The sequence below is a fragment of the Mycteria americana genome, chromosome 24 (genome assembly GCF_035582795.1).
Source record: "Mycteria americana isolate JAX WOST 10 ecotype Jacksonville Zoo and Gardens chromosome 24, USCA_MyAme_1.0, whole genome shotgun sequence".
Taxonomy (NCBI): domain Eukaryota; kingdom Metazoa; phylum Chordata; class Aves; order Ciconiiformes; family Ciconiidae; genus Mycteria; species Mycteria americana.
Genome location: NC_134388.1, coordinates 6,712,593 through 6,734,611, shown reverse-complemented (window position 1 = coordinate 6,734,611; position 22,019 = coordinate 6,712,593). Strand labels below are relative to the sequence as shown.

General features: G+C 39.6%; 1 protein-coding gene across 2 annotated transcripts; it reads left to right on the top strand.

Annotated features, from left to right (window-relative positions):
• Nucleotides 1–15: 15 nt before the first annotated feature.
• On the top strand, nucleotides 16–20,498 carry LOC142420417 (scaffold attachment factor B1-like). 2 transcript variants are annotated; one of them, XR_012778738.1, is made up of 21 exons: nucleotides 16–373; nucleotides 1,968–2,055; nucleotides 3,305–3,369; nucleotides 3,455–3,661; nucleotides 5,025–5,087; nucleotides 5,663–5,690; nucleotides 6,597–7,095; nucleotides 7,527–7,576; nucleotides 10,655–10,755; nucleotides 12,492–12,641; nucleotides 12,737–12,813; nucleotides 13,761–13,900; nucleotides 14,250–14,341; nucleotides 14,745–14,851; nucleotides 16,042–16,335; nucleotides 16,606–16,743; nucleotides 17,240–17,282; nucleotides 18,687–18,808; nucleotides 19,524–19,659; nucleotides 19,804–19,855; nucleotides 20,121–20,209. XR_012778738.1 is itself a non-coding variant. In XM_075524327.1 (21 exons), exons 1-21 carry the CDS (start codon nucleotides 185–187, stop codon nucleotides 20,248–20,250), a joined length of 2,748 nt encoding a protein of 915 aa, XP_075380442.1. In that variant the 5' UTR covers nucleotides 16–184; the 3' UTR covers nucleotides 20,251–20,498. The 2 variants fall into 2 exon arrangements, 1 of the variants encoding a protein (XP_075380442.1); XM_075524327.1 differs by having other exon boundaries at nucleotides 19,547–19,659; nucleotides 20,121–20,498.
• The last annotated feature ends 1,521 nt before the right edge of the window (nucleotides 20,499–22,019 follow it).

Sequence of the window (22,019 nt, the reverse complement as noted above, 5' to 3'; positions counted from 1 at the left end):
CCTCCCTCCCCACTGCTCGTCGTCGCCCGTCTCTGCGAGCCTGCGCGTAGCGGGTTTTTTCCCCCTCCCCTCGGCGCGCCTTGGCCTCCCCACCATTTTGTGCTGTGATCGCAAGGTTAGCTGTTTGATTGTGCCGTATTCTCCCCTGCGTTCGGGCTTGAGGCGGAATACCGAAGGGGCCTTGATGGCGGAGAGTCAATCAGCGGCCGGGCTGGGGGACTTCACATCCCTTGGTGGGGCCGCGGCTCTCGGCTCAGAACCCGAAACCCGGCGGCTGAGCGAGCTGCGAGTCATCGACCTGCGGGCCGAGCTCAAACGCCGTAACTTAGACAGCGGCGGCAACAAGAGCGTTCTCATGGAGCGGCTGAGGAAGGTGAGGCGCAAACCCGGCGGGAGAGGGGGCGGGGGAGGGGGAGGTGTCATCCGGGTCCTTTGTCCCCGGCCCGAGGGCGCTTGGCGCATGCGCGCTCGGGGTCTAGCCCTGAGTCCCGAGCCGCCGTGCCGAGGGAGGCCCTGAGGGGAGCGCGAGCTGGGTTTTGGTGGAGGCGCGGCCGTGTCCCTCTACTGCTTCCCAGTGCTGGCCCTGGGGAACCGCGGGGTGTCCTTTAGCACCAGCGTGCCCCTTTCTTCCTACCGCTGTAGATCCGTTGCTCTTGCGGGGACCGCCAGCAGCCCCGCCCCTGCGCTGCTTCTCGCCACCGCCCCGAACCCCCCCCAGCGGAGACCCGCGCCGCCCGCTCGCGCTCCAGCCTGTGGGCATCCTCGCCGCCGCCCGTACCTCAGCCGTTCCTTTGGAGTGCTACTCTGATTTCACTCTGCGATGGCCCCGGTCTTTCCCTCGTTCCTTGTCCCTGACGTACGCGCGACCTTCCCCGATTTCCTCTCCCGTTCCCCCAGCATATATACACGCTCTTCTTTCCCATCTCTCTTCTCTTGCTTGCTCTGTACACACTCCACCTGACTCCATCACTCCCACCTCTCTGGAATGTATTTTCACAGACTTCCATGAGGCCAGAACAGTATAGTCGGTCCTGACCCTTTTATGGGTTCTAATAGGCCTGCATGTTGAGGAAGAAAAATACTGTCAGATGCGCTTGAGTTCCTGTAGCGGTAACTCTCAGCTTTATGCAGTTAAAGCGCTTATCTGCTGAGTAGGGAGCCTTGTTTAGAGATGAGGGGAACTTTGCTCCTCAATCACAGCTTGACTTGGCTGTGGGGTTCTGTTACAACACCTTGCTATTCGGTGTTTCTAATGGCTGATATGGCTGCCTGGCTGTGTGACCTGAACTAGGATGAGACGCTAATGTTTCCATCTGACAAATCCTTACAAATGCTGTCATGGTTTAACCGTAGTAGGCAGCTAAGCACTACATGGCCTCTCACTTGCCCCCCCTCCCCCCAGCAGGACGGGGGGGAGAATTGGAAGGGTAAAAGTGAGAGAAAACTCGTGGATAAAGACAGTTTAATAATTTTTAAAAATGGAAGGGTGAAAAAACCAACAGAGAGGAGGAAAAAGGAAAAAACCACCCAAGAAAAGCAAGTGATGTAAAAGAAAACAATTGCTCACTGTCAACTGACCGATGCCGAGCCAGTCCCCAAGTAATGGTAGCCCCACCAACTTCCACCCCCACCAGTTTTATTGCTGAGCACGACATTATATGGTATGGAATATCCCTTTGGTCAGCTGGGGTCAGCTGTCCCAGCTGCATCCCCTCCTAACTTGTTGTACACCCCCAGCCTGCTCACTGGCGGGGCAGAGTGAGAAGCAGAAAAGGCCTTGACTCTGTGTAAGCACTGCTTAGCAACAACTAAAACATCCCCGTGTTATCAACGCTGTTGTCAGCACAAATCCAAAACATAGCCCCATACAAGCTACTGGGAAGAAATTTAACTCTATCCCATCCAGAACCAGTACAAATGCACACCAACAAACGATACAATAGATGTCGTGCTGCTGTCTCCAATAGGCCATTGAGGAGGAAGGAGGAGATCCTGATGAAATTCCTGTGGCCTCAGAACTGACCAACAAGAGAATGCCAAAAAGAACTAGCAAAGGTATGGAGTCTAGACAAATACAGTTCATTTGTTTCCATGTAGCTAGAACTTAGCATATGATGTTGATTTCTTCTGTTCCATTAATTTAATTTTTTTTAAAAAGTGCTTTTTCTTTTTCCCTTACGGAAAACAGTAAAACTCTGTTGCGTTAGTGAGCGATAACAAGTTTAAACAATAATATGACACCTACCCGTACTTCCGTTAGCAAGTCTTGAAGCCTGTAGATGAGACTGTAAGCTGCAGGTGTTTCTGTAGTTGTGACCGTGAGTGTAGAACTGTGTCAGGTGCAGAGCAAGCAGCTGCAGCATAAGCTCCTGTGGAAAGCTCTGCCAATGTATAATAAGGTGACTCCACAACACTTCAGGTACTAATTTCCTTGCCGTAACTATATACATTTTCCTTTTTTCATAGAAGCCCTTGAACCTCCATCATCATTGGGCCTTTTTTCATAGAAGCCCTTGAACCTCCATCATCATTGGGATACATTTTTAGATGCAAGAAATTACAGTGGGAATAATTAGAACCATTTTTGCACAAATAACAAACGTGTATAACTTTTGTTAGTGTCATATTTCATTTTATAACTGTCTGTTGTTTTGAAAATAAACTGTTCTGAAATAGCTCATTAGTGATGTAAGTATATTTTGCTTCAAAAATATTAAATATTGTGTGGGCCATGTTACATGTGGTTTATTTGAATGGCTCATAGCCAGTTCTTAAAAGATAGTCTCTGAAACTTACTTTTAAGCTGCTTCCTTTAAGATAACGGGTGAAAACAGAGAAAGAGGAGTTGTTTTTGAATAGCGATGCAAGTTTGCTGGTGACAGATGTGCCTAAACGTGATCTGTGTGTCCCAGATCTTAAAAGTGAAGACTAATTCTACATCAGTTTAATTATTTAATTATTTAAATGGTAAGAGGGAGGGGTTTTGTAACAATGATAGGGTGTTTCTTTGAAATGGAACACCTTGCTAGACAGTGTTGTCTTTTTAGGTACTGAAGCATTATGGAATGAGAGGAGCGTAGCTCTTCAAAAATGTAGCTGTGCTACTTTTAGTTCATGTTCATGCCGTTCGCTTGTATTGAGTGGCAAGTCATCCTCCGTTATATCCAGACAGACTTGGACTTCTGAATCAGGGTCTTAATAATTATTGGTTGAAACAAACTCGGTGTTGAATAGATAATTCAGCAAACAGTAGACGTGTTATGAAATTTAGTGCTATATCTCACTTCAGTGATACTATTTTTAGGAAGAAAACCAGAAGAAGAAGGTGTTGAAGACAATGGACTAGAAGAAAACTCTAGAGATGGACAGGTAAGTGAAATCATGATTGCTGTTACTAAGAATATGCATCATTTAACCTGCAATAAATACACATCTACCCTTTTTCTTTCTGTAGGAGGATATCGAAGCAAGTCTGGATACCTTGCAAGATATTGACATGATGGATATTAGTGTGTTAGATGAAGCTGAAATAGATAACGGCAGTCCTGTAGACTGCGGAGAAGACTATAGTCCTGATAATATTCTCGATTCTCTGTCTGATAATAAAGACAATGTCGACGCAGAAATGAAAGAACTTCCAGATCAGCTAACAGAAACTGAGGTGAGTAGTGGTCTTTGTAGATTTTCAGAAGGTGGGCACATGAGCGTGTTATTTCAGTGTAATAGAATATAGGACGTGAATGTGATACGGATTGTATTTCAACGTGAACAGCTCTCATGTCTTACTCTTTAAGTGGTAAATGTTCTTGGACCTATCAGAGGCTTGAAATGTTCACAGTAGACGGATCACAGCCTCCTTTACCTTGCAGTAACATCTTTGCTTGCCGTGAAAGAAGCCTGGAATTGAAAGTAATGTATTAGTTTCATTGTTCCCTCTTCCCATTTATGTGTGTTTAATATTTAACACATATAATGTAATATGTATATTATATCTAGTATATACTCAGCCATCTAGATATTTATACCTATGGAGAGAGGGGGAGAGAGAGAAATAAGTTTTCAACTCACAGAGAATTTGGAAATCTTTTCTGCAGAAATAATACTCTGGTTTAAAGAATTTATGTTGTACAGTTTTCTCACAGTGATTAATAAAACATGAAAATCTTTATGTATTGTATATTGCCCTGTTCTGACATTGCCGGGCTTTTGACTTAGTTTTGACAGCAACTTGCAATGTCTTTTACAGACAGCACAGTCTTCTGCTACTAAATGAACAGGGTAATCTATATGTTATGTTCATTCCCCAAATATTATCCTTCCTTGGATCCTTGTGGGGTTTTTTTTTATTTCAGTCTGTTCACTCCCAAAACTGAGCGTATTATCCTTCCTTGCCTCCTTATGGTTTTTTTTATTATTAGTATTTTAGGGCTGTCGTGCCTGTCTCAACTTTTTATCATTTACCTTCTGAAAACAAGAGTCATTGCGACAACATCCAGTTAACCTGAAAGGCAATTTTCTGGTGTTCTGTAAAATAGAGCTGTTGTGAATCATGTAACCGATGAGCTTTGGTTGAGTCTTACCATCAGCTCGTAAGGAAGGAAGATTTTGGGGATGTGTTTTGGTTTTGGAAAAGTAGAAACCTAAGTCAGCTTCATTTCTAACTTCCTTTTTTCAGTTAGAAACTAAAGAAGTAAAAGAAGTGGGAACATGGAAAAACATGTTATGTACAGTAACCACAGCAATGTAAAATAAATGTCCTCTCTAAATAAGAGTAACTTTGAAGTAGACAATGTCATGTTGAAAATAAAATTAAAGGTAACTGGAGAAAGATACTTAATCATCAAGAATATTTGTATGTTGCTCCTCATTCTTGGGTCATAATCTGCAGTAGCAATTCAGATCTGTCAAATACTGGAAAATATTTCTTGTATTATTGCTAGGGAAAATTAAATACAGTAGTAGTTCTCTGTAAGCCAACGTTACCTTTTGTAGGAAATGCTATAATTCCTTTTTTGCTCTTCTAGGAAGATTATGATGAAATTGAAAACAACTTAGATGCCTCTTCTTCTGATTTAATTGAAATGAAGGTAAATTGAAAATGTAGCTGTATTTCATATTGTTATTATCAGTATTCACTCTGTCGTCATACTACAAAAAACAAAACATGACCATAATATGAAATTGTAACAGAATCCAAGACATACGTGATCTTGCTCAGAATACAGTCTGTCAAATGAGAACGCCCTGTGTTTTTTTCCCTACTTTTCAGTCGGCTATCGAGACTTCCTGCACTTTTGTGGTAAATAAAAATGGTCTTGTACTGTTGATTTCTTCTTTCTCCTGCTGATTATACCGAGTAGTAGCTGGGTTTTTTTTTCACTCTGCAGTTGATGTGGTACACAAAGATACTTTATTGGTCTCTTTAACATTCCAAGTTAGATATGAGAACATAATTGTGGCTGATATTTTGATTTGGCTTTAATGTGCCAGAAAAACTACTTGTATAAAATACTCAGTTTCAGTGGATGGTGAAAAAAGTGCTAAATGTAGTAAGCGAATTTGTGTAGTTTTCAGTCTTGGGATTGGGTGGGGAGTTGCTGTTATTCTGTGCTATAAAATACATTTTATAAAATCCTCATCCTGTGTTTATTTTCCCAAACAGAAAATGGAGAAGCTACACTTGGAGCCAGGTACTGTTAAAGAAAAACATATTCCTGTCTTTTCAACTAATACTTTTTAAACCATTAACTATTTAAAAAAAACCAAGCAAACAAACATAATTTGCATTATTTTTATGATGGACAACCCAGATCATGCAGGGTCATAGAGATTGGAAACCCAATCATATCCCCAGATCTGTGAAGTGATGCTTGTCATGTTTGAAATATTTCCAGTGAAATGAAATGGTTTAAAAACCTGTTAAACTACATAAATGGATTTAGAGAAGTTAATCACAGTTTAAAAGCTAAAGATTCTACTTGAAAACAGATCTTGTGATATCGCACACACCTTAACTCTGTTACTAAGTAGAGAGCAGTGAAAGCAGTAAAAAGATATTGTAGGGCATTAAAATGTAAAGATTAGTTACTGGATACAGAAGAAAGAAGAGAGTTTCTTCATGGAAATTTCATACAGATACTTTTCACTTTCTGGACTGCAAACACACTCATGCACCATCAGAAGATGCCCAGTTCTCATGTTGGACTGTCTGCTAAAAGAATTGCACAGAAATTTAAAAATTGAACCCTCAGTGCCTTGATACGTTCAGTTAAGCATCTCGGACTCTGGAAGCTAACTAGAGAAGAAACAGAGCTGAACGATTTCATGAAGAATATCAAGGATCAGCCAGAAGGTTTTTGTTAAATCTGTGGGGGCATTTTTCTTCCCTGTTAACACTTTAGGGCTGATTTGGTAGTTTGTCAGACAGCAGTTAGCGTAGTACTTTTAACACTGTGTACACTAGGGTTTTCCAATCTCTGTGTAGCTTAGAAGTTCTCTTGGTGTTAGTGTGGCAGCCATGCCAGTTCCACATTTGTGATTGCTGTATTTCCCTGGTGATTAAATCTTGTGCCATTCTATTCCTGTTAAATCCGTAGAAAATGAGAAAATACTCGACATTTTGGGGGAAACTTGTAAATCTGAACTACTTAACGAAGAAACTTCCGAAGCGGAGCGGCCACATGCACAGGAAGCAAGTAACGTGGTGCCAGGCAAGAGGCTAGCAGAGGAAGAGGACGCTCTTGCTGCCGCTCAGTTGGAGGAAGATGCTTTAGATTTGGACAGCAAATCGGCACAAGCTATGGCAAGGAAGGAAGCAAAGCGTTTAGTTGTAGCAAAAGGGGAGACAAGTGAACAGACAATAGAGGAAGAGAAACCGGACTCTGAACCTTTAGTAGTAGAGACCCTAAGCGATCAGAGTAGCAAACGCTCCCAAGGCCTGGAAGCCTCTAGTGGGGAAACAGCGGAAAAAGGCGCAGGTCCCGAAGCCAAAGATAGCAAAGAAGATGCCAAGAAAACAGAAGACAAAGCTAATTCTGAGGAATCCCCTGCTACTAAAGAGTCCTCAACCAGTGAGGGCGGTGATCAGAAAAAGAGGTTTGTTTTTTCTCCGTTATAGACCAGATGCTATCTTTTTTTCATTGGTCGTTAAGTGATGCGAATAAGCTGTTTCCTTCAATTGGCCACCGAGACTGATGAAATTGTAGCCTATTCCTAAAGAGTCTGTTTTATTTCTCCATGTGCAGATTTTTTTTTTTTTTTTAAACACAGAGGGTTTGATTTCTTTCCTTCCTCAACCTTCAAAGGTTGTTTTCTTAAATTACTCTTATTTGTAAACGTCTTCCTAATATAAGTCTGTTTAAGAATCTGACTTCATTATTTCTTGTCAGATTTCTTAAATCAAGTATACAAAGGTGTGTTTTTGTTCGCAACATATTTTCTGGTAGGTATTTAATTTTAGCATTTTTCATAATTTATAGTTAGTCACTTTTCTTTCTGACTTGAATAATGTGGTGTTTTGTCTTTAGCCCTGTTGAGGAGGACAGAGATACAAAGATAATCTCAAAGGACGAGAAAGGTATGTTTCTTTTCAAAAATAGAACTTTAATGATTGCTTGGAGAAACTGGTTTTGTATTGGATGGGGTATTTCAGCAGAAAAGCGTTGGAATCTGTGCAGTTGTTAAATACCATAAATTATTCACCTCTTTCTGGATTTTTTGTAATCTATTTATGCCAAAAAAACCTATTTTCCTTTTATGCATTTTCTAAGGATATCTGTGTTGCACCCTTTTGTTTGTATCTTGATCTTCAAAGGTAGACGTTAATACGTGGCAAATATGTCCTTCATGGCACTGAAGATGCTTACCAACAGCTGTTAGTGAGTCAAGAGCCTTTCGCAATTGTGTTTGCTTTACTATACGCTTGTGATTCTTCATACCGTCTTCTGCTTTGCTGAAATTATTTGGAATCTAGTATTCACCTATTTAAATGCCACAGAAACTTACAGCTTAATGTTGTCTTCAAATTAGATTGACGTTATTAAATCTTTGTCCACGCAGATCCTATTTACGGTGCAAATATGCATCATAAGCAAGATGAAAATTTCTTGATCAACAGTGTCAGGTGCCTGCTCCTTCTTTTCATCGTATTTCTTCCTTTTAATACACCAGGCTGCTGAGTCCTTGCAGCTCACCACACCTCTCTATTCTTTCCTACCTGACCAGGGCAGAAAATTTAGAACTGACTGTTAACATTCTTCTTACGTAATGCAGGCAGGCAGTTCAGCACTGTAAGCATGGAAGTTCCAGCAATTCCTATAATAGGCAAGAAACTCATTATGAGATCTGTCTACCGACTGGACAGGAAGAATTTGTTTGGTTTTACTTGGGTTTTACAAAACAGACTGAACTCATTGTCAGCTGCTTTTTCCAAGATTCGGGGTCATACCTGTCTGTGCAAGCTACTGGACTTCACGGTCAGCTCCATTAGGGTCTGTTTACCTCTTGTTTACAGTCTGTAATCTTGCGTTCTCTTAGTTCAGAATATTTAAAGGAGTGTTTTTTGCATGCTGTCATTTACCCAAGGACTTGAGTATTTTTTTGTGGGCTGGGAAAACTCTTCTTGAACTTTGCATTCAAAACAGCCTTCAGGAACTTGGGTGTCTGATAACAACCTTGCCCCTGCATACCTTCCTCCAAAGGATGCGCTGTGTTCTGTAACACTTGTTTAAATCATTTTCTGGCTTAGTAAACAGCACTAGGGAGAGGTAGCTACTTGATTATGCAACTCTCTCTGCACGCAGAGCAAAGTGGTTGAGCCAGAAGAAAGGTACAGAACTATATACAAGTCAGTTCTGACTCTTACGTTGCTATTTCCACACCTGAATGAAAGGATTTTATTTACGACATGGAGTTTTCCGTGTTCCATGTATTCATTATGAGAGCTGTATTAATAAGAATGTAGGAAAATAAGTTTGAGTCTGGTGGACTTGGCAGTCGATTTACACATATCTGAAGGATGTCTCCAGTCTTGAGGGCTGGCTCCCAAGACCTATATTGTTCTAGTTTCTAGGTTAGAGAAGATTTTATAGTCCTGGTCTTTCTTTGTCTTGGAAGTGCAGTACCATTGCAGGAGCACCTCTTTAAGTCTTAATGGCAGGGCAAAACTGGAGATGTTAAGACTGATTGAAGCTTATTCGAAAAGGACATTAACGTAGTTTAAATAATCTAAAAAATCATCGGTAAGAAAGAAGAAAGTGCTCATTTTTCTCTTTCTCCAGGATGCTGTTGCCAGCGTAACTGCAGTTGGCTGTTTTAAAATTCTAGAGGAAGCGTGGGGAGTAAAGGCATCAAAGCCTACAGCTCAGCTTTTTGAAACACCAAGACAATGTATCTCCCATGTGTTTGCACACATGACACACTTTTGTCCATGCAGTTCTTGAGACTAGAAGATGACAGGTGTAGACTTAGTTTCCTTTATACAAAATACCTCTTTTTTTTTTTTTTTTTTTTTTTAAGATATTGGCACAAATGATTCCATGCTTCCCTAGGGAGCTTGCATAAATATTAACAACATTGTTCTCAGTGCTAAGCTCATGTTTGAGGCAATGGCAAAAATTATCTGGAAGTAAGAGATGGAAAGACACAAATAAAATAGCATTTTAGAAAGGTTCTGGAAGAAATGTCTCCACTTGATGAAAGCGGTTCTGAAAAATTCCATATATCGCCCAAAAAAAAAAAAAAGGCAGATGGTTTGGAAGCAGGTGGCTGGACTGAAACCTGCTTCATTCCATTCACTGAAGCCTTGGAACTGAACACTACTAAGACTGATAAAAGGACAGTAAAGACATTTCAAAGGAGACTGGAAACAGTATGCCTGCATAAGTGCTTCATGCTGAAATGCAAACACTAAAACTTGGAGTTCAGCTTGAACACTTTTTAATCACTAGACGTTGGGTTTTCAGACTTTACAAGTACGTAAGCATTTCTAAAATTATCTTTCTAGTTTAGATGCCAAATTGGATGGGTGTTCTGTAGTTCTTGCATAGTTAAAGAAAGCTAGGTCTTTTCTGAGTCCTGTAACTGAAGTCACAGGCTTCATACCCCAACTGTGGAATCTGTGTGGGCAGAAAGAAGAGAGAAATTTTCTTGCTTTCTTTATGTTGAATGTCTTTCCTTGAGAGGTACAGTTAATCTGCATCCCGTCATCATTCCTTTGGAGTCAAGGAGATAAGGAGGGCAAGACATGAGCATACGTGGGTGCTAACACAGTTCCCGCAACTCTAGCAGGGCTTCTGTCTTTTCCTGTAAGTGCTGAGTTACTGGGGCCACAGTAACTTCAGAGATGTGGCTCAGTAAGAGCCACAGTTACTTCAGAGATGCCCTAGTCCAGTTTCTTTCCTGAAGAATGACATAACTTCTGTTGCATGTATCAAAGCTTGTAGTTCCATCTTAAAGTTTTTGGACTTGTAATAGTACTTGCCTTCACGAATGTGAATCATGGGGGGGAGAATGTTATGCATTGCATTTCATTTGCTCTATGATTTAAAAAAGATAAAAGATTTGTGGAACTGCTCCTTTTTAATTCAGAAGTAGTTGTTGAAATAATTAGGATTTGGGGTATGTTTTGGTTTTGTTTGTTTGTTTTCCTAATTAGGTCGCACAGCTAGCGGTTCTGGTAGAAACTTTTGGGTGAGTGGACTGGCTTCCACTACCAGAGCTACAGATTTGAAGAATCTGTTTAGCAAATATGGGAAGGTAAGGGGTTTTTTTTGTTTGGGTTGGGTTTTTTTTTTCACTTGAAACTGTCTTAATAAGACTTCTTAAGCTCCTGTCACTGAAAATACCAGTGAAAGGAATCAAATTATCAAAACTATTATGGGATATCAAGGAAAAATTGCCAAAGTACATGCTGAATGACTGCTTTTTAAATTCTGTCGCTCACTTCCAAACAAATACAAAAATCCATTTATTGTCCTTTATTTGAAACAGTCAATGACTGTTTACATATACTTGTCTCCTGTGCTGTAGTATAGTATCTTCACCCATTGGAAATTCACAGTCAACAATGAATTTAACATTGTTTATTAAAGACTTCCTTAGGACTAAGTAAAACATGCAGTAAATGTTGAAACATAATTATTAGGGAATAGCTCAAGAATTGCCTTGGTACCTGAAATTTTGTTTTTGTCTAGAGTTGGCAATTGCTTTAAAATGCACTTGGGGGGGGGGGGTGTCTGCAGTTGTTATTAATGATGGACAAAATGACAAGTTAAATCTCCCTGTCAATTGGGAAATTGAAAGAGCTAGTTTAATAGAAGACTGATGTCAGAGACATCAGTAAGGATTTTTGTCAAACCTTTGAAGCCCATTTAAAAAAGACTGTCAGCAGATTGTGGTATAAAAGAAAACTGTATGTGCTAGCAATCTGCTATTGAATGCTTAACTAATGAAAATACTCTAGAACTTAAATGTGACTTTGCAATAGGTACAAAAATGGATTAAGTATAGCACAGTTTTGAGTTTGTCTGAAAGTTGTGAGAGTAGTAAAGCCTTTTTAAAGTTCCTTGTAACAATAAAAATGCAATACTTTCCTTCCATTTATTTGTTCAGAATTTCATCTGGTAAGCTGGAACGTTGATCATAGAGATGTACCACAAAATTTAAAATGTAATTAAAAACAATGCAACTGCCAACCTAGAACTTGCCTCTGCTTAGATGCCATGGTAACATTTAGTCGTTTAAATAAAATTACTGTTATTTTCTTTGGAGTATTAGCAGAGGCAGAGCTTCCTAGAAGTAGATGTATATCTGCAATAAATCAAATGCTCAAAAGCATGTTCTTTTTTAAGCTGTACTTTAAAATATGACACCTTTGTGAAATATGATTGATTTCTGTAATACGAAGTGAGCTGTATTGAATATATATGAGCATAAGTAAGCACCATTTATGAAAACAGGTGTTTTATGTGGCCTTTTTCAAGTTACACTTTTTGGGGAAACTTACTGTTTCTTAAACAAGATTGTAGATAACATTTGTGGGTCTGCCTCTTAGCAGTGACATGAAAACATTTTTTTGAGGGGAGATGGGACTTAGCAGTTGAGCTAGCATTAGCATGTGGGTGGAAATTGGCTTACAAATTTTTATTAGGTTTTTACTCCTTTATACTTAAGCAAAGTGATGTTGTTGATGTAAAGTTAGCCTGGGGGGGGGGGTTGTTGTTTTTTTTTTTTTTTTAAACGGGCTTTCTTCAGAACAGAATTCAGTCTTTGGCTCCCACTTACTGATTCAGCTTTTGCAGCGTTGCTTTGGCAACAGAAGCACGATTGGCTCCAAGTAATGCTCCTTTTGTATTTGTTAATCTCTTAAAAATAGAAGTTTCCTGAATGATGATGGACAGGAATAAAACAGAGTAGAAATGGAGCTTGTACTTCTTGCTGTTAAATGGCGGGTACTTGTTATAGTAAGTGTAATACCTCTTTATTTTGGAAAGGTGGTAGGTGCAAAAGTGGTCACCAATGCTCGCAGTCCTGGTGCTCGCTGTTATGGCTTTGTTACAATGTCTACAGCCGAGGAAGCAACAAAGTGTATTACTCACCTCCACAAAACAGAGTTACATGGGAAAATAATTTCTGTAGAAAAAGTGAGTACTGATCCTCAAAGAGATCCTGTTAGCATCAGATTGTACAAATGATCGAGACCGCATTCTCAGCTGATGATGTGCAAAATAAATTTCAGGCAAAAAATGAACCTGCTGGAAAGAAGCCAAGTGAAAAAAAAGAGAATGAAGCAAAGAAAGAAACAGTCAGTGAGAGGTACTGTTCTAAAAATTCTCTGTCCAAAGGTGTTTTGCTGTTCATCAGTCTATGTTGATTTGTCAGGAAAAACAAAGTTACAGTAAGAATTTCTGTGGCAAACATTCAAAAAGAGCGATAGATACATTTTTCCAGCTTTTACTACAAGATAAACTTCTGTTGATGTTCAGTGCCTAACTTAACACATTTCTGTTATGTGCTTTAAGGTAGGCATTGGAAAGTTGCATTTTCAAGTATACCTTTTAATTTAGCTATATTTGGTTTTTAGTAAAGGTTGTGGTGCTTTTATGTCATAAATCTATAGCAAAGACCATTTGAGAATTTTTATCAGTATGTCACTGTTTCTTTGTTAAATTTTTCTCTCACTGGAACAGGGCTTTCTCAGGTGGCTGTGGTCACAAACAGTTAAAAATCAGTTGTCCAAGATCCTTTTTCCAGAACATGTTCCTCTTCAGCACTATGCTTTTTTTTTTCCCCTAGCATTACTGAAAGTAGCTGAAAAAGACACTAAGAGAGTGAATAAGACACTAAGTCCTTTGCTTTAATTATCTTCTTGAGGCATATCTCCTATTAAATGCTATTTGCTGAGAAGTTTTTGCCTTTATTTCACCTAGTTGCCCGACAAAAATGGTTCACATTGGCACTTCATAATTGTCATGTTGTATAAGAAACTTTGTGGGCATTGGGCACATGGTAGTGTGAATTTTTCCTTTTGCCTCCCGTTGAGATATCTGAATCACAGCCAAATTTTTATGACAACTGCACAGCATGGTCTGATTGTCTTATTTTATGGTGTAGGAAGTTGTAGAAGGAAATCTTTGGAAATCTAATTGTGACTGTCTTATCACATCAGAATTTTACTTTGTTACTGTGTTGCTAGCATTCTGCTTTAATTTTCTTTTCTCTTACTCTGTATTAGTCTAATCTATATCAATATCTATCTGTAGACCTGGCAGTGTTAAAAGGGATGAGAAATCTGACCAAAAAGATGATCCTAAAAAGACAGAAGACAAAGATGAAAAGGAAAAAAAAGATAAAGATGAACTGAAGTCTGGTACATCAGATCAACCTAAAACTATTAAGTCAGGTAATTTGGTTATTCTTTTTTTCATAGAGTAAAAGATATGGTGAAGTATGAATAATTAATTGTAGGTAGTTCTTTCCAAAGAACTGCCAATATTCTAGAATTATTTCTGATTCTTAGTTGGAAATCCAGAAGGTATAAAGAGGTTTTGGGGGGAAGGTGTTTGACATTGTGTCATCCTTAACAGAAGCACTTGGAATAGGTGTAGTGAAAAAATGATTTTTGAAGAGAGGGTTAAATGCCTGTTTTCAGATTTTAGGGAACATAAGTTCTGGCATAGCAATGAGTGGTGTAGGTTATGTAGTTTGATTGTTTTTTCCATCTCTTTCCCCTCAACCTCTAATTTATTTAGGAAGTAAAGGAACAGAGAGAACAGTAGTAATGGATAAATCCAAAGGAGAACCTGTTATTAGTGTGAAAACATCCGCTGCATCAAAAGACAGAGTAAGTAATGTTTCTGCATGGGAAACATTATGTATCACTTTTCCTTAGAAACAAATACTGAATCCTGTCAAGCTAGAATGTAACCCATTCTAGTCTTATGGATTTGTCCGGTTAGAGTTTCTGGAATGTGGATTTAGATCTTAATTAGTAAAATACCTTTCATATGGCTGGTACCACATTCAGCAATGAGGTCCTGCCAAACAAATGTGGGAAGGCAAGTATACTGAGTTAATATATGGTGTGTCTGTAACGTTAAAAAAAGAACAGCTTTTCTGAAAAATGCGGGGACCGAGCTTTGAGATGTGATATGTATGAATGGCAACGGATCTTAGAGTATTGTTTGTGATAGTTGTCCTTTATAAATGTACTCCATTAAGTTTCTTTACTTCAATATCAAATACAGAGCATTAAGAGCCAGGATCGCAAATCAGAGAGCAGAGAGAGACAAGGCATTGTGCCATTTGACAAAATTAAAGCACAGCGAAAAATGAGGGAGGCAGAGCAGCGCCGGTAAGAGTAACAGTGAAATGGTTTGACACCCCCTCCCCCCCCCCCCCCCCCCCCGAATGAATACAATTTTCTTTTGATTAAAATGACTAAGAGATAAAGAGGGGTTTGATTTGTTCTTTTACTTGTAATTTGTTACATGTTTGTGGGTCACACACCTATTGAATCGGGAAAGCTCCAATTATCGACTCTGTTAATACTAAGCTTGAAATTGTGTTTGGGGAAAAAAAAATTGCACTTTGTTTTTTGTTCTTTTTCCATTTTGTAGATTTTGTGGTTTAGATTGATTTAAGTATGCTGATCTCCTAGGCTGAGCATGCATTATAGTAGAGGTGAAATTATAATTCTAAACTTGCCACACTCAAATATACAGGGAAAGACCAGGAGAAAAGTTGTCTTTCTCAGAATAAGACCTTGTCTTTCTTGTCATAGCATTCAAAGTCTCCATAGGGTTTGAAATAAAACAAGATGGATATTTTTTTATTTAAATACATTGTGTCTGTAGAGAAATTGGGGAATTTTTGAGCAACCCTTCAAAGTTTCCACATTGTATCTTTTTAGTTAAAACCTAATTCAGGTATTTAATTTTTTTTTGTGGGGTTTTATTTCTGTTTTCATGGTGTTTAATACAGGATAAAGGTGGCAATGGCCATCCTTCAAATTCCTTGCTAAAACTGTGATCTGAATTCCATGTTAAAACATTTTCCACCCATTACAATACTTTATTACCTACCTAAAGTAAGTTGAATTGGACAAGGGGAAAATACTTTCTTCATTCTCACTGGGGAGGAAGAAGTTTCTCTCTCGTGTAGGTTTCTGAGCCTCAGTGGAGTCATACTATCCGGCATACCATTCTGGCTTCTTCAGAGTTGGATATTTTATCTGAGTAGAAGGAATGAGCTTGGGGCATTTGGATTTAAATTCTCCTAACCATATAGGATTATTTGACCCCGCAGATGGTTTTCGTGGGAGTAATATGATCAGTCTCTAAATACAAGTAATTCATGTGTATGCTGAGTGTCTTCCCTCCATGCTCTTCCTCCCACCCACTCCCAGGTATAATTTCAAGGAGCTGACGCAAGTTTCCGGTCACTGTGGTTTTAATTTTTAATACTTCTTCCCCTCCCCCCTGCCTTAACTTCCTTTATTTGTTGAAGTGTTAGATCTGTAACCTTTTGTTTCTGTTAAAATAGCACACGTGAGCGTCGGGAGAGACAGCAGCACCTGCAGACTATCCGGGAACGAGAAGAAAGGGAGAGGCTTGAGATTGCTCGTGAGAGACTGGAAATTGAAAGGCAGCGTCTTGAACGAGAACGGATGGAAAGAGAAAGACTGGAAAGAGAACGAATGCACATAGAGCACGAAAGGAGAAGAGAACAAGATCGCATTCAGCGAGAAAGAGAAGAGCTGCGACGCCAGCATGAGCAACTGCGCTATGAACAAGAACGTCGGTCTGCAATGAGAAGACCATATGACATAGATGGCAGGTAAAGCCAGCAAACACCAGTGATGCAAGTGGAAAACGTTGCTGCCAGGTTCTGTCTCATCAGCCTGTGCTATAAAAAGCTATCTGTATGCTCTCAGCTTCCATTAATCAGCAGTTGTTGATTGCATTGAGATGATCATGTTTAATAGCCCCAGTCAAACTATCCTCTCTGAGGTTTTTGAACTTAATTACCCTTCTTCTGGTTTGCACAGTTTGGAAGGAGTATCAAAAGTCATTATCTTGACTAAAGTGAGTACGTTCATTCTTTCAGGAGAGATGATCCATACTGGCCAGAGGCAAAACGAATGGCAATGAATGATAGGTACCATTCAGATTTCAGTCGCCAGGATCGCTTCCATGACTTTGATCACAGGGATCGTGGCCGTTATCAAGACCATTCCATAGATAGGTTGGTGTCTTACCTCCACTATGTTGCCTTAAATCGAAAGAGAAAAATGCATTTAATGTCACATTTTGCTACCTTTACTGTGTGTTTGGTTTGCATTTTAAGTGTGGCTTAGTGGCTGTGGACTTTTTCTTATATGACCATGAAGAATCTGTACTGTGCCATGAGTTAAACCTTCTGGCAGGCTTGTTTAGAGTGTTCTGCTTGCAATGCTGTTTCACACATTTGTAGGATTCTGAAAAATTTTTAAATAATATTGTAGGCACCTAGCATCTTAGCGAGAATATTCTGGTTTATACCTTAGGACTAAAGGTCCTGGGTTTTCCAGGAATCCAAAATGTGTCATGGTTTCCATATGTTCCAGCTGTTTGTGCCTTTTGTAGATAGAGTTGGCATTACATGGAAGCAGGATTTTTCATCTGTGTTGTTATGTAGATGGATTTTTATAGACTGCTGTATGTTTTACTACCACAGTCTGATTTGAATTGTCTGTTTGTAGGAGAGATGGATCAAGGACAATGATGGGAGATCGGGATGGACAAGTGAGTTGCTTTATATAGCTACAGAAATGTCTTGACTTCTTATAACCTGGTTTTCTATAGTGTGTGTCAGATTAAATTTCAGTAGTTAATTAAATTAGACTTCCTAAAATATGTATCGCTAACCAGATTGTCTTGTTTTCTTTAATAAGATGAAATTTAGTTCAAAGACTTACTTATTATAAAAGTTAGACATAATTATTCTAATACAAATCAAACAAGACAAGTGAATTGTGTCAAAAAGGTAGAGTACTCCAAAAGATTGTGTAGAAAAGGCAAAGGTACAAAGTACAGATAAAATCCACTCTATGAGGTTGCATGGAAATAACAGCAAAACTAGTAGAGATGTTTGCATGTTTTTGAGGGCTGGGGTAAAGACCTTCAGGGCACATTCAAGCAGTGAGAGATTAATTTTGTGGAGTCACGGAATCCTCAAGTGCCTTTTACTGATGGCTAAGCTGTGAGACTCAGAGGGACACGGATAGGCTGGAGAATTGAGCAGAGGGGAATATCATTAAATTCAACAACGGGAAGTGCAAAGTCCTGCTCCTGGGGAGGAATAACCCTGTGCAGCAGTACATGCTTGGGACCAACCAGATGAAAAGCAGTTTTGCAGAGAATGACCTTGGAGTCATGGTGGACAACAAGCTGACCATGAGTAAGCATTGCACCCTCCTGGCAAAGAAGGTCAGTAGCATCCTGGGCTGCATTAGGAAGAGCATTGCCAGAAGGTCAAGGGAGGTGATCCTTCCTCTTTACTTGGCACCCATCTGGTGTACTGTGTCCAGTGCTGCGCTCCCCAGTACAAGAAAGATAAGAGCTTACTGGAGTAAGTGCAGCCCAGGGCCACAAAGGTGATTAAGGGCCTGAAGCATCTTTTGTATGAGGAGAGGCTGATAGAGCTGGGACCGTTTGGCCTGGAGAAGAGAAGGCTCCGGGGTGATCTTATCAATGTGCATTAATGCCTCATGGGAGGGAAGATATGGAGAAGATGAAGTCAGGCTCTACTCAGTAGTGCCCACTGACAGGACGAGAGTCAATAAGCACAAACTGAAACACGTGAAATTCCATCTGAAGACAAAACAAATCACCTTTTTTTTTTCTTTTTTTTTCTTTTTTTTTTTTTTTTTTTTTTTAAAAAAAACTGTGAAGGTGGTCAAACACTGGAACAGGTTGCATGGGGAAGTTGTGAAGTCTCCAGCTGTGAAGATACTCAGAACTCAATGGGAGACTGTTCTGGACAGCCTGCCCTGGCTGACCCTGCTTGAGCAGGGGGGTTGGACTAGATGATCTCAGGAGGTCCCTTCCATCCTAAATGATTCTGAGATTGAGTAATTACAGCTGAGCAACTTTAAACAATTAAAGAGTCTGTTTTGGGCAGTCCTGTAAGTGTTCTTTGCCTTTTAGCATTACCCAGATGAGCGCCACGGAGGACCAGACCGTCATTCACGAGACTCTCGGGAAAGTTGGGGTAGCTATGGATCTGACAGAAGAATGAGTGAAAGTAGAGGGATACCCCCACAGTCACGGTTAGTACGCTTAACTGAAAGTATTTTTTTCTGTGCATCTAAGGAATATTTCCATATGTGAAAGTGGGACACAGTTTTTGGAAGTACGATTCTTTTTTTCCAACTTTCATCCCTGAGTCTGTGTTCTCTGTTGGATGGACTACAAGTGAGTAGCTCTTCCAGCTTGCCTTGTGCATCAAAACATGCATCTTGGCATGATTTTTTTTTTTTAATAACTTCACATCTGAAAGTCTTTGTGTCTTCAATTAATTTTACCTAGCACTACTACCAAAGCTTGATGTTTTCAGGGTAGTGGTTCTTCCCCAGTTTGTAGTTGTTGGAAGCACCACCCTGTCAGCCCTTTGAAAGGAAAACAAAATGCTTACAGATTGGGGGTGTGTTTTGAGGTTTTGTGTTGCGTTTTTGTTTTTTAATAAGTCCTATGAGTAAGCCAGCCTACAGAAAACACAAAAAATAAATTGACAGGTCAAAACAACAAGCTAGGATGTTCAGAGTAAACTGGGACAGCAATGTAGCATAAACCAGATCAAGAAAATCTTATTTTCTTATTTGTCATGTTAGTTGGATTGAACAGAAGGCTTATTACTGAGATTTGGCTTAACAGTTATCAATATAAATAGAAGATTTGCATGTACCTTGGTAAAGAATTTGAGTAAGTTTGTGACTTAATAGTTTTACTTGAATGTATTTTGTGTGCTCTGGCTAATGTGAGAAGGAATGCATTTCATACTTTTGCAGGGATGGACGTGACTGGGGAGATCATGGTCGAAAGTTTGAAGGACATCAAGATCGTTCGTGGCAGAGCAGTGTGGATGGAGGAATGATAGGACGGGATCATGAGAGATGGCAAGGTATACTTCTTGCACAACAGTGTGCAACTTCTTGCACAGCTGAATAGTTGTGCTACATAAAGCAGAAAATACAGGCATTATTATCCTTGGAGATGAAGTAAAACTATTACTGTGGATATAAAGGAAGCATTTGAACTTTTTTAGGTGGAGGTAGAGGCAGACCTGGCCATGTGATGCATCGTGGAGGCATGTCAGGGTAAGAACTTTAAAAAGAGCAAAGTGTTTGTTTCCCTTCTAAGGAGCATCTCTTCTATTTAAATTGGCCAAAGAAACATGGAAGCATCAGTTATCTGATTTGTTATTTAAATGTCAAGGAATAATAAAATATTCCCATGGTTTTTATATAGTGCATCTTACTGAAGAGTGAAAAATGATGCAAAAAGTTTTAAAAGAACACCCATTATATTAATCTGACTACCAGAGTCACAAGAGAAAATTAAAATGTCTGAATCACTTTCTAGGCGTGGAGGTTTCATGCAAGGTGGCAACCAAAGTCAGATGATGCATGGAGGAGGAATGCAAGGAGAAGGATTTGCTGGCCAGGAGAGAGCGAACAGACCTAATGATCCTCGTTTCAACCGTCGCTACTGAATGTGTTTTAATTTTTAATGCAAGGTGGCAACTGAAATGAATCTGTTACCCAGGGTTACCATTAATTGTAACTTATGGGCTACTGTAAGTGTAATTCCTTTTTTTTTTTTTTTTTAAGCTGCTGCCATATTATGTCACTCAATCCAATGTGAACTCATTTGTTTTGTAATGTGTTGTTCATATCCCATTTAAAATGTTTGTTAATGAAGCATTCCATTTTCCATAAATAAAAGCCAGTTTACAGTTAATTGCTTTGTTTCAGCAATCCCTGGAAAACTAATTTATTCAGCTGTATGTTAAACCATGTAACTTTCTTTCACAGATGAAGTATCAAAATGCCTTACAGGGGTCCCTTTGCACTTTCAGTAGCGCACAGCTCCCAGAAATACACTGAAATATTGTGTTACTTTAGACGTGTCAAAATTAACTGGCATATGTGCCAGCATGAGAGAATCTTAGTAGATTGCAGTTGTCAAAGTTTGAACACCCTGACACTGCAAAATTGACTTAGGTTCCTGTAGGACAAGTGGTGAAGAATTTTTTTCATCTTGTCTCATGTTGGTGGGTACTGCGCAACATAATACTCTTCACTCTCTGAAAAAAGCTATATACTGAGTTACCAGCACAGCTTCTAGAAGAGAAAATGCACAGGTACTTGTGAAAGTAATGACTTTCAAGTGCAAGTCAGTATCACTTTTGTTTAGCTTCTGACAGATCAGGGTAGTCCAAAGCTCCACGAATTTCAGGCCAGTAATTTTACCTAGCAATTCATAATGTCCTTGAAGTAGATTGGAAACAGCCATTGGCTGTTCTTTGGCATCATTTTAAGAACGTGTTGAGAACTAACATTATCAAGATTGGTGCAAATGATCTGTCACTTTGTCATACCAAAATTATAATTTGTCTTTGTGCAGTCATCTCTGGAGCAACATGGCCTTAGCAGTACCCACCAAAGATGGCTTTTGTGATGCCAAGAGGAAAAAATCCCGTTACTTTCATTAGTAGGGTCACTACTGGGTTTTTTTCCCATCTTCGGAGATGTTTTTTTCTCATTTGCCTGAAGATTATTTTTTTTCATTAATTTCCTACAGCCTGCATTGTTACAGAAGTGAAACTCTTCAGGTCTTTTTCATCAGGGTTGAGACTTCCCACACTGGGGGAGGATCCCTGTGGCCAAACCATCTAAATTCTAAAAACCTGCTTTGATTGCAGCAGGGAGTTGCCTGAGGCTGCCTGGATCACACTGACATCAACCTCAGTGTAAAAGTTAGTTTTTGTTTTGATGGTGAAGCTAAGGCCCAGAAAGACTTGAGTCATTTGTTCAAGAACACGAACTAGGAATGCAAACAGAAAGAATAGATTTCCAGACTGCTATGCTTAGTAGCAACTAACTGTAATAATTCTGTGGGTCTGGCTAGCATCCAGTGCCTCCTCGCTTTTAATCCTTTAGATGTTCACCTCTGATACAGAGAAAGAAAATAAAAGACCGGTAATACCCCCAGAGCTGCTTTGCTTTGTCTTTCCCAATTCAGATCATCAGCCATTAAGCATGAGGACAAGTGCATCACTCCCACTAGATATAACCTATGGCTGTCCCTATTATTGTATCTGGACCTTCTCTGCAGGAATTGCATGGAAACGTGAAGCTCCAGCACAACTGACCTGTCCATTTGTAGCTTTAAGGAGAGCATCTTTCCTCGTCCTCAGCAGGTATGGAATATCCCAAAAGCATCTCCCCTCCAGGCAGGGCAGGCTCTATTTACAGCACC